The sequence below is a fragment of the Erpetoichthys calabaricus genome, chromosome 1 (assembly GCF_900747795.2).
Source record: "Erpetoichthys calabaricus chromosome 1, fErpCal1.3, whole genome shotgun sequence".
Taxonomy (NCBI): Eukaryota; Metazoa; Chordata; class Cladistia; order Polypteriformes; family Polypteridae; genus Erpetoichthys; species Erpetoichthys calabaricus.
This window is the reverse complement of record NC_041394.2, coordinates 339658476-339671599: the sequence shown is the minus strand read 5'-3', so window position 1 is coordinate 339671599 and position 13124 is coordinate 339658476. Positions and strand designations below refer to the sequence as shown.

General features: G+C 42.9%; 1 protein-coding gene across 1 annotated transcript in view; it reads right to left on the bottom strand.

The window, feature by feature from the left end:
* LOC114668069 (zinc finger protein 420-like) overlaps positions 1-13124 on the bottom strand; it is an 85877-nt gene that overhangs the window by 18679 nt on the left and 54074 nt on the right. Inside the window, exon 6 of the mRNA XM_028823720.2 lies at positions 1519-1970. Coding sequence (XP_028679553.2) covers positions 1519-1970 — 452 coding nt within the window. The remainder of the gene's footprint in view (positions 1-1518; positions 1971-13124) is intronic.

Genomic DNA, 13124 nt, shown 5'->3' with positions numbered 1-13124 from the left:
TTAATGGCTTCTGAACACTGTCTGGAAGTTGATAGCTTAGAGTCCACTATGACTAATAAATCCTTCTCATAAGGTGTAATCTTGATTTTCCGACCGCCCATTGTGTATTCAAACCTCACATTTTTACTTCCTACATTTTCCTAATTTACCAACATTAAATTTCATTTGCCATAAACCTGCCCAAGCCTGTATGCTATACAAGTTCTTCTGTAATGATATATCCATCCATCCATCCTCTTCTGCTTATCCGAGGTCGGGTCGCAGGGGCAGCAGCTTGAGCAGAGATACCCAGACTTCCCTCTCTCCGGCCACTTCTTCTAGCTCTTCCGGGAGAATCCCGAGGCGTTTCCAGGCCAGCCGGGAGACATAGTCCCTCCAGCGTGTCCTGGGTCTTCACAGGGGCCTCCTCCCAGTTGGACGCGCCCGGAACACCTCACCAGGGAGGCGTCCAGGACGCATCCTGATCAGATGCCCGAGCCACCTCATCTGACTCCTCTCGATGCGGAGGAGCAGCGGCTCTACTCTGAGCCCCTCCCGGATGACTGAACATAGATTGACTGGTAAATTGAGAGCTTTGCCTTACGGCTCAGCTTCTTTTTCACCACGACAGACCAATGCACAGCCCGCATCACTGCGGACGCCGCACCAATCCACCTCACGCTCCATTCTTCCCTCACACGTGAACAAGACCCCGAGATACTTGAACTCCTGCTCCCAACCCTGAGAGGGCACTCCACCCTTTTCCGGCTGAGGACCATGGTCTCGGATTTGGAGGTGCTGATTCCCATCTCAGCCGCTTCACACTCGGCTGCGAACCGATCCAGAGAGAGCTGAAGATCACGGCCTGATGAAGCAAACAGGACAACATCATCTGCAAAAAGCAGTGACCCAATCCTGAGTCCACCAAACCGGACCCCCTCAACACCCTGGCTGCACCTAGAAATTCTGTCCATAAAAGTTATGAACAGAATTGGTGACAAAGGGCAGCCCTGGCGGAGTAATGATATAACGGTAATGATATAATGGATTCCAAATGATCTGCTAATCCACCTATTTTGGTGTCATCTGCAAACTTAACCAGTTTGCTACTTATATTCCTATCTACATCATTTAAATACATTAAAAAGATCATTGAAGCTAAAGGATGGACAACCAGATAGTAAAGACAGGGAGGTCACAGACAAGACTGTGAATATTTAAAAGATGTGCTCAGAACTGACAAGAAGTCGTCCAATTGTGAGCGTGGTATCATTTTAAGAAAATTGTGTTTGTCTGTTTCTGGAATTTAGCTGAAGATTTGACAAACTAATTAGGAGGAGTATATGGAGAAACCCTAGAAATTCCACTGGATTGACAAACTTTTTCCTACACCTGTAGTTTTGTATACCAAAATCTTGTACTTTTGTAAAGGTTATAACTTGGCTACTTTTCTATGCTATTCATAAAAATCACAAGACCACCTTTTCAAGTCCATATCCTCACTCCTAAAACTTACACGTATTCTAATTTTATACTTACTTTTACCAGAATGATTTGTAGGTGGTGGCTGATCTTCTGCAGTCCTAACAGATGGATTTTTCTCAGTTGCCTCTGTGTCAGATGCCAATAATTCAGACTCTTCATTGACAGATGAACAGTGTCTGCTTTGAGAAGACACTAACCCCGCCATCACTCCATCTCGACATCCATAATGAAGATCGTCTTCCTTGACCCACTCCACACTTTTATTTCTGTGTGCCTCAATGGTGACACACTTCTCTGCTGCCTCTTGTTTAATGTCCACTGATCCCAGTTCACATTCCTCATCCTTAATGTCCAGATTCTCCGGTTTAGGGTGGACAGACTCCCATTCACAGTCCTCCTCCTTAACCTTTGTGTTCCATATCTCCATGATATTTGTGTCAGCTTCATTTCTTTCTTCTTTCACATCCATCCAGACATTACAGTAATCAGCAGATTTTTGTGTCTCTCTGTGGAAAGAAAAGGATGTAATGTGATCAAAGATCTAAAGAAATTTGAATTTCACTTTACAACATTCTCTCACTTCAGGTTTGCATCAGTAACTCATTACTCTTATGTTGAAAAGGACCGTGGGGAAAAAAAAAACTGTGGATAAAGGTCTAAGAGGCTGGAAGAGAATGAGCACCTCCCAGAGTCGTGGCCCAGCAGTATTTAATAGCTGGATTGTTGGGGATGGCGGGGGGTGTCCCAGAATTGTGTTATCAGTTATGATGAGGAATGTTTAGACAAGCAGGGCCTCAGGATTGTGTTAAGAGACAAGTACAAGTCAGGAAAGAGGACGACTCAATGAACTAATGGATTTTCTATCTTATCATAACATGCAATTTATAAGGTTTATCTTCTGTTTTTGGAGGTATGTTTAGACAAAGAGTTTTTACCAGTAATTATCTAAAACCAATCATAAAAATGCCACCAGTCTCCCTACTATCTGCTGGGCCAATCAAAATGTTTTATTGCGGTGACAAATTTTAAAAAACTCTGTTTTCCTCATAATTCTTAGTGATTTGTTCCATTGAACTGTGAACTTCACATCTGCAGACGTCAACAGCTAATTGACGTTACTTGAGCTCCTATGACATCCTTCATTGCATCGCTGTTACTGGGACAGACATTACTGTAATAGAGTTTAAAAGTAAAGGTGCTGAATGGCACACAGCTGGATTTGGTTGATGTACTGGTTTAGCTTAAAGTATGTTCATTGAAACTTGGAAAACGAGTAAGGCATTAGCAGCACGTCAAGTACCCCACCGAGTTCAAAACATTAATTGCCTAATATTTAACAATTACCAAACTCATCAGTGTGTATGTTTGGATGTAGTACACAAGGACACACAGAGATAGTATACGGTATTGGATAACACATTTTCCTTCATGGTGGTGCAGTGGGTAGCGCTGCTGCCTCGCAGTTGGGAGACCTGGGGACCTGGGTTCGCTTCCCGGGTCCTCCCTGCATGGAGCTTGCATGTTCTCCCCGTGTGTGTGGGTTTCCCCCGGGCACTCTGGTTTCCTCCCACAGTCCAAAGACATGCAGGTTAGGTGGATTGGCAATTCTAAATTGGCCCTAGTGTGTGTTTGTGTGTGTCCTGCGGTGGGTTGGCACCCTGCCCTGGATTGGTTCCTGCCTTGTGCCCTGTGTTGGCTGGGATTGGCTTCAGCAGACCCCTGTGTTCGGATTCAGTGGGTTGGAAGATGGATGGATGGATGGATTTTCCTTCCATTTATGCATAAATGGGTACCTTAAGTAAACAATGAAAACACAAAAATAAAATACAGGAATAGTGAAAAACCAAACGCTCAACACTTTTAAACTGTACAAAGTGTCATCTTGTGAACAGCTGAGACACAACATGGTGTGCACTCCATCCTCTCACTGGACTGTTGGGTAATTTAAACAGCTTTAATGTTGCATGTTCTGGTGTAACGTAAGAAGTGTACGTTTTTGATCGAATGCTTATGTTACCTCAGCTAGCTAGTGAGTGAGGTTGTTCTGGTCTGCTTAAGGCAATTTGGTCACAACTGGACACTGTGGGGGGAAAAATTTTCATATCCATATATGCATCACACATTCTGCAACGTGCTGCTCTGACTCACCCTGGACTGTCAGCAATTTAATCGGCTTCTCTGGTGGGCGCTATGGCAGGTTATGAGATTCAGAAAACTGGGTTTTTTCAATTTGGATATTGAATTTTGGTCATACATTGCCAGGATTCAAGAAAGCAAATATTCAAATAGCAAGGTATACTGTATCCCTTGCTATTCATAATATCCCTGTACCGTACCCAGAACTGTAACTCAAGTAGTATTGCACATAAAGGCCAGTTTATGGTGTGTCAACCAAACTTTATTTTACATAGTTTCTTTACAGCTGACCCCATCATAATGCCATCTATGGAAATTACAAAACAGGAAGAAAATACAAAGATAATGATAATAATAACGCATTTTATTTATAGGGGCACTTTACATTTTTTTTTTTGTTCTTTATTTCGTCTTATACGATTTCTCGTATTAGAAATTTGTTAGTTTTCGCATACCCCTTGGGGTCAGAGCGCAGGGTCAGCCATTGTACAGCGCCCCTGGAACAATTACAGGTTAAGGGCCTTGCTCAAGGGCCCAGCAGAGTAGGATCTCTTTTGGCAGTGACGGGGATTCGAACCGGCAACCTCCAGGATACCAGCGCAGATCCTTAGCCTCGGAGCCACCACTCCACCCCTATTATTTACATTAGCAGTAAATCTCAAAGTACAACATAAAAAGATTAAACAAAGGCAAAGCAAGATAAAAACAGAGATAAAACAACAATAATTATAGCATTCCTGTTAATACGCTTCCCTAAATATAAAAGTCTTTATCTGTTTTTTAAAACAGCCCACAATCTGCTGTGTTCTTAGGCTCTCTGGTAGGCCATTCCAGAGCCCTGGAGCAGCGGCTGTAAAGGCTCGGTCACCTATTGTATGAAGTTTGGTCACAGGGGGGCGAAGGCAGTAGATATTTGCAAAACGGAGGTTTCTTGCAGTGGATTGTAGTATAAGGAGTTCCTTAAGATATCGTGGAGCATTTCCATTGATACACTGGTGAGTAAACAAACAGTTTGTATTCGATACGGAGATGGATAGGGAGCCAATGAAGTGACCGAAGAATTGGTGAGATGTGTTCATATTTCCTCACCCTCATCAGGATTCTTGCAGCACTATTTTGAATTTGTTGGAGCTTTTGAAGGCTCTTGTTGAGTATCCCGATGAGGAGTGCATTACAATAGTCCAGTCTGGATGAGACAAAGGCATAAACTAGCTTTTCAGAATCACAGAGGGAGAGGTTGGGACGGAGTTTGGCTATGTTTTGGAGATGAAGGAATGCAATTTTACAAAGGTGATGGATATTTACAAAGTTGCAGTGATACCAGCCATGGGAAGAAGATGAAACTAGATCTTATGAATTGTGAATTTCCCATTGGGATTAATAAAGTATCTATCTATCTATCTATCTATAAATTTAAATCGAATGCATTATAGGTGTTTCAAATATATCAGTTAAGCGGAGGACTTTTTTTTTTTTAACTAATTAAGGGTTTGTACTTAAACCAGTGTGATACTTGCATGTCTACTCACCTTCTTCAGAGATTCGCTGCCACCAATGGAGCCTGACGTATCCCATGAGTAATCAGATATGCAGATATTTTTTAATTAGTTAACAAGATGTCCTTTAACTACTTTTTTCCATTTTTGTTTATTATATGAGCTGCTTCTGTCCACAGTCATACACAGTCAAACCTCCCTGCTTGTAGACTCATGGTGAGTCACATACACAAGAGGCTTTAGGCATCAGCAGAAGGCCTACAAATAAAACTGTCTGAGAAAAGGTGTGTAATGATGGAAGACAGAAGAAACACGGGATGAGTCTTAATGAACATTTCCAGATTTTGTTAAAATCTCTGACACAGTACGTAAACTCTATTTGCAACAACTCAAAACAAAATTTCATATTCTCCAGTTTCCACTTGTGGATGTAAATGTTGTACAAATACACATAATCATAAATAATTTCCTATTTTGCTCACTAATAAAATAACAGTGCCTCAGAGGATTGGGACCTTGTGTGCCTCACTCATCCTTAGAGCTCCACTGTGAGGAGGTTTGGGGAGGGGCCTAAGGGGAGAGGCCAGACAAAAACAACTTGTTATTGACCCTCATGAATATTCTAATTAAACTAAGAAGGGCCTTGCCCCTAAGAGGGATGTCAGGCCTGGAAGTGGAGTTCACCTACGAGTGCCTGGTGGTACCCAAGGGTGACCCACACAGTCTGGCTGAACTCCGCATTACAAGCTACATGCAGCAGCTGCCATGAGACACTTGGCCTCCATTTCACCGCCATAGTCCAGTACAAAAATAAAAAGAGAAGTTATTGGGATACTGGAAAAAACTAAAGTACCCCTATAGGGCCATCACTAGGTACACTCACATTCATGTCCAGGACCACACCAAGCCAGGTTAGCTTTGTCAGTGTGGGGAAAAAAACAAAAACGACAAGGGCTCACATGAAAATAGCACAAAAACCATAAACAGGCTGAGGTTCAAATTCAGTCTGCTGGAGCTGTGAGGTAGTCAAGCTGAGCACAAATCTCAATTAGCTTCTCTATTACTCACCAACAGGTATTACCGGCTTGAGCTTAAAGGGAAAAAATTCATACAATTTTCCATCTACGCCAAGCATGTAAATTTATCCTATCTACATTGGATTAAATAGTTTTCATAATGTTAAGCCATGTCACTTTATAAATACACACATACGGAGGGTGATGTCCCTCATCAGCAAACATTCAGTGAGTAGCTCTCCAGAAGAGTTTACACAGGAAAAACAGTACGTCACTACAATTTTCTTCTCACTATACATATGTGTATTTGTTCACTTCTTTCCTTTCATAATCAGAATCGTAAACCCAAGGCCAGCTCTCATGTTTTTGCTGCTTACCTTTGGTTTACATACACTTCTGTAAAAGCCACTCGTATGCCCATTAATACAACATAAGAGTTTCATAAATCTACGATTAATGCAGTGTTACCCTTTGATGTAGTATTGTCTATATAACATTTTTTAGTAATCTGGTCGTTTAAATGGATTATGAACTGATTCATATATTCTATTCTATTTATATACAGGCAGTGCCCGGGTTACGTACGAGATAGGGACTGTAGGTTTGTTCTTAAGTTGAATTTGTATGTAAGTCGGAACAGGTAGATTATTTTAATAAATGCTATTGTTGACCGACAAACCAAGTGCTCTGCCAATGAATGATGGAGTTTCACATTTCTCTGAACTTTTTACTATTTCTACTTTATTTTCCATGGTGATGGTTTTTCTCTTCTTTACTGTATCACCAGCACTTGCATCAGATTTGTGTTGAGACATTGCTGAAGGGTGAAGACAAAGGGTTAAGATGAGCTCTTCTGCACAGCACTGTACACTCTATCACAGCAGGAAGGCACCCCTGTACATAACAGTACAAGCAGGCCTGCTACTGAGAATGAATGGGGGTAGCGAGGGGCAGTTCACCACCTGCCCACCACACAGTCACCTCCATTTACATGCAGTATGGTGCCTGCAGCAGCAGCCCACCAAGAATGAACAGGGTGCGGCCAAAGGTGGGTAGTGAATTGCCCACAACCGCCCCATTCAACAGGCAGCCACCCGAGGCACACTGCAATGCTGCCCCACACCACCCCATTCACCTTCAATGGCCTCTGTTCAGCCACAACTGGGTCACTGCTTGCAGAATCACCAGCCACCCGCCGAGAAAGAACGGGGGTAGCCGTTTGAGGGACACTGCAAGGCTGTGTGGTGGGCAGGCAGTGAAACACCCCCTCTGCCCCATCCAGCCTCCGTCCAGTTAGGAGCAGTAGCTGCAGTGGCGGCGTGGTGGGCGAGCAGCGAACTGCCCTCTTCCACCCCATCAAGCCTCCGTCCTGCACACGAGTGCTTGCCGCGCATCCAGCCGCCCACTGAGAATGAATGTGGTGCAGCCCCCACCGCCCCATTCATCAACCAGAGCCGCCTGAGGGACACTACACGGCACGAGCAGCGAAACAACCCCCCTCCAGCCACTGCTTGCAGCGTCCCCAGGCTGGAGATGATGGAGCCTACATTGCATCCCCCAGACAGATGAAGGAGCATCTGCGGCCCCATTCATAAGTTGGATGTCAGATGTCTGTAACTCGGGGACTACCTGTATTCATATTCAAGTATGCATTTATATACATATGTATTTGTATTAATGAATTGTACTATTCTTGGTAAATAACTGCTAGTTTTCTTTGATGTTAATTACTGATATTAGGTATATGAATTGTGGCAAGAAGCTGGGGGTGGTACCCAGCCGGGATGCCCGGAAGGACTGGAAGAGGGACTACGCCTCCTCCGGACCACGACATGCCAGCCGCCCTGGATGGTACGGGGACCACGGGAACAGGGGTTGTAAGCTCAGCCCTGTAGTGGCCAGGGGGCGCCCAGATGCCTAAGAAGTGCTGGGGGGAAGAAGACTAGGGACACCCGGAGTGCTTCCGGATGCATAGCCGGCACTTCCGCCACACCGGGGAGTGCCGGCAGTCACTCATTGGGAGGCACCTGGAGCACGTCAGGGTGGATATAAAAGGGGCCGACTCCCTCCATTCGATGGCTGGAGTCAGGAGTGGAGAAAGACGGAGTCTTGGAGGAGAGGAGTGGAGGCGGACCTGAGGAAGGCAGTGTGAAGGAAGGCCTGGACTTTGAGGAAGTACTGGGGTTGTGTGTGCACTAATTGAAAATAAGAATGTATAATAAATGTGTGTTGGGTGAACTAGCGGTGTCCGCCTGTCTGTGTCCGAGCCATGCTCCACAGAATATAAACTTGACTTAACATTTTTAGAACAGAGTATACTGTATATATATATATATATATATATATATATATATATATATATAGTCATAAATGGCCGGGGCCCTTGAAAGGACCAGGGGAACAAGTGTGGAGAGAGCATCACCTCCCCCAGAACACTAGAGGGCAGCCCCCCTGGATGGCAGCGGTACCTCGGACTCCCTCAGGGCTTCATGGGAATTGGAGTTTGTTACAGCCCTGTTGGAATCCGACGGCGCTGCTAGGGTGTGCTGCAACTATTCCTGAGCCCGTGTGGGCGGTTCCTCCACCACACCCGGAAGTGCTGGCGGAAGTAGGTCAACGAGCACCTGGAGCACTTCCGGGTGATCTATATAAGGGTCCAGCAGACAGTATTCCGAGAGCCAGAGTCGGGTGGTAGTGGACAAAGCTTGCCGGAGAGGATTGGTGGAGGTAGAGAGTGTAGAAGAAAAGAATTGTGTGTTGTAATAGTGCTTGTTGGGACTGTGTTATGCCTGTGGGAAACAGAGAAGGCTTTGCCCACAGGTGAAGAAAAAGTAAAATAAAACGTGTTTTATTAGTGTGCCTCCTGTGTCTATCTATGTCAGGATGAGTCGCTGTTATGCCCTCTACAGTTGTCACTATATATAATTTTCTTTTTTTACAAAATGGCAAAACGCAAATAGAATAATATAACCATATGGCATCATAATGAATACGCTAGTTGCTTGATGGTTGCCTAATTTTGCAAAACGCATACTAGTTTTAAAAAACAAAAAACTATTTTTAATTAAAATTATATCGACATAATTATAAAAATACAAATCACTTAAATTCAAAACTGCTATTTTCCTGACTGTGTCTTTGTGAACTTAGAAGCCAAATCAGTAAGTCATTTTCTAAGCTGGGTCGCTCTGGGTGCTGGAGCCTATCCCAGCTAGCATAGGGCACAAAGCAGGAACAAACCCTGAACCCATCCATTGATGGGCGGGCGCATGCACACACACACACACACACACACACACACACACAGACCAACTACACACTAAGGCCAAATCTGGTATCACCAAATCATCTAACCTGCATGCCTTTGGACAAAGGGGTGAAACTCATGCAGACCCGGGCAGAACATGCAAACTCCATGCAGGGAGGATGCCAACCCTGCTCTCCTTACTACGAGACAGCGGTGCTGCTAATACTGCAGTGCTCAAACTTACAAGCAATTCTTGTAAATCCATTTTCTGGGAATTGTTCACTCTCCACTGAGCAAGTTGCTGAGAAATACAAGACTTGTTAGACAGACAGACAGACAGACAGACAAACAGAAATAACTGCTACCTTGTAAGATCGTAAACTTTATAGAAAATCCTATTTTTTACATTAATACTAATAGAGAATAATAACTATTATAATAATACAGAACAGGCATACTACTATACAGCACTTAATATTAAATACAGTATGTAGTTCATGAAATCCCCAGGCTGTTAAGTGTATGCTGACCTGTTTATCAATTAGAAAAAACTCCAGCCTTGCTCCATTTTTGCCCCTTATATTGTCAGATCCATATCAGGCAGATAAACAAACCTATAACCTCTTGAAATGGCAATGCACTGTGCTTAGAAAAGAAAGGAGCAAACAGAATGAAAAATATACGTATGCACCCAAAATCTGCTTCAACCCAATCTCAAAATGAGAGCAGAAAATAAGATAAAACCAAAAGTGGCTGAAATGGAAAAAGAACTAAAACAAAAGAAGTCAAATAAACGAGGACATGAGAGAGCCTCTGTGAAGCAGAGTACAGTGCATCCTGGGATTTAGAAGGCCACCTGTATTGGGCTCACGTAGGCTGGCAGACTTTAACAGCAAACACTGCCTGCACACAACAATGATAGAAAACCATAATATCAGGTTAATGGGAGCTGAATGGTTGATTCCATAATAATAATAATCTTTACATTTATATAGTGCTCTCCATACAGGGAGGACCCAGAAAGCGAACCCACAATCTTCTTACTGCAAAGCAGCAGCACTACCACTGCGCCACCTGTGAGGATATTCACAAGTCAGGGTCTTTGTTGTTAAAAATAATAAAAATGCTGCCTTCAGCAACTGCCCAGCTCACCAAAATGGCAGAGCTGACCATGCTGACTCGGCACCCCTGTAATGTTCACTGTGTACATGTATTACTGGTTTTCATTTCAGTTTCTCTTTGACAATTTATGCCAGTTATCTTTTTAAAACGGATTGTTGAAAAATGCTCTTTTCAGACTTGTTCTCACCAAGTTAGACAAATATACGATTTTTACAATAATTAAATATCTCCCACAGAAATCAGAATCCCTTCTATTCCCCACTACTTAATGTACAGGAATTTAATTTGTTAGCTTTGGAGCTGCTTATAACACGACACAAAATCACATACAAATAAAATAAAGTAAATAAGATACATAATAAACAGCTGCAGAACAGTGCAGTTATAAAGGAGGTGTGCCCATGATGTGCAAGTGAAAGCATGTGTGTATGGTGTACATGTGCACACTTATACCTGTCCATATAGTGTCCACACAGATCTTCATACAGTATATGAGAGGACACGTTAGTAAGCGAGGAAGACAGGCTAAGTTACTGCTTTGAGAGGGCTGTGGCTCTGGGAAAGAAACTGTTTCAAAGTGTGTTAGTTTTAGTTTAGTGAATTGACCTAAAGCATTAACCAAACAAGAGGAGTGTTTAGATAGATAGATAGATAGTTTAGAACAACTGATGACCTGGTGAGACGAGTCCTTGGTGATCCACGGTTTGTGACACTTGATGCATTCAGGTCTGCAACAGATGGGAGAGCACAGCCAGTTATTTTCTTAGCGGACCTCGCAACACGGCATAATTCATCTTTTTTGAAGTGGACCATTGCTAAACCAAACCAGACAACGATTAAGAATGTGATCACACTTTCCATGGTGGCTTGGTAGAACTGCACTAGGATGGGCCGATTTAGTTGGTGTAAAAAGTACAACCGCTGCTAAGCCTTGTTAGTGATGCAAATGTCCTGGCTGAGGGAGTTTGACATACTTGAGTCCAGAAATGTGAAGAATTCCATCATATCATTAACTTCTAGAGCGAGAGGATGTAACTGCTGTTTGCGGAATTCGATTACCATTTCCACTGTCTTGGTGGTATTGAGAACCTGGTTATGGTAGCACACCAAGACACAAGACGGGTCACCTCTTTTCTGTAAGCTGTTTCATTGCCATTAGGAATTAGTCCAATAATGGTGGTGTCATCAGCAAATGTAATGATCTTTATTGAATCTCCAGTCATTGGTGTAGAAGGAATAGAGTAGGGTGGGAAAGTACACAGCCTTGAGGAGGACTGGGAGGCGGGAGCCTATCCGGACATACGGTTTCTGGTTTTTCACAAAACTGTAAATCCATGTACAGGTGGAAGCATTCAGTTCAGTTTGTAGTTAGCAACAGTTGAGAGACAACGGGGTGGTGGCAGTAGAGTGACATACGGGATACTGGTGTGTTATAACCCTGCCACTCGACCCAGATAGCCCTTTTCCATTCACTCCCCGCCACAGATGGAGAACTAAGTTCAACTTAACGACGTTAGAAACTTTACGACAGAAGTAATGTTCCAAAAGTAATTAGTAAGTATTTGTTTTTATTTTGTAAATAAAATGGATGTAAAAAACAACCTTTTTCTCGTGTCTGAGCCGGGATTATAACACGTGAGTACCATCTACCGTGTTAGCCATTTATGGATTCAATGAGAAGTGAAGCAAAATGATGTTTTATTGGTTGACTGAATAAATTAGAATATTTGAGGTTTTGGGGGGCAGCTCAGGCCCTTCTTCTCTGGGACAATGGGGTTAAATGCTGAAGAGAACTCTACAAACAGTATTCTGGTGTATGTTCCTTCACAGTCTAGATCAGGGGTCTCCAACCTTTTTCCCCCCTGAGAGCTACTTTTACAAAATACAGGACAGATACATCCCTAAATTTGGAATTAATAGGAAACAAAAAAAAAAACTCCACGGTGGATTAATAAAGATTTAAAAAAGAAGTTGCAAAGGAAAAAACTGCTTTATAAGGCATATAAGACTAATGACTGCAAAGTGAATTGTACAGCGTATGAGAACATGAGGGCAACCATTAAGAAGGATATCAGGGAGGCCAAAAGACAGTTGGAGAGGAATATAGCAGATAAGGTGAAAGAAGACCCTAAGAGATTCTTTCAGTATTTTAGTAGTAAAAGAACAGTCAAGGAGGAGGTCAAGTGCATCAGAAATAGTACAGGGGAATTAAAAGATACAGACAGTGAAATAGCGGATGCCTTAAACTTACATTTTTCTGAGGTGTTTACAAGTGAGCAAGTGGATAACCTCCCAGAGACAACAGGGACTACTAAGGAGGTACTGAGGGATTTGGAAATTGTAGAGGGAGAAGTACTGCTCAGATTAAATAAGCTGAAATCGAACAAATCACCAGGACCAGATAATATTTATCCTCATGTTCTTAAGGAGGCTAGTGAGTACAGATATAAACCCTTGACGCAAATTTTTAGGAAGTCACTGCGCACTGGAGAGATTCCGAAGGACTGGAAAATGGCAAATATCATCCCATTATATAAAAAGGGTGATAGGGCAGATCCAAGCAACTATAGGCAAGTAAGCTTAACATGCATCACAGGAAAATTAATGGAAGGAATTATTAAGGATAAGATCGAGCAACACCTG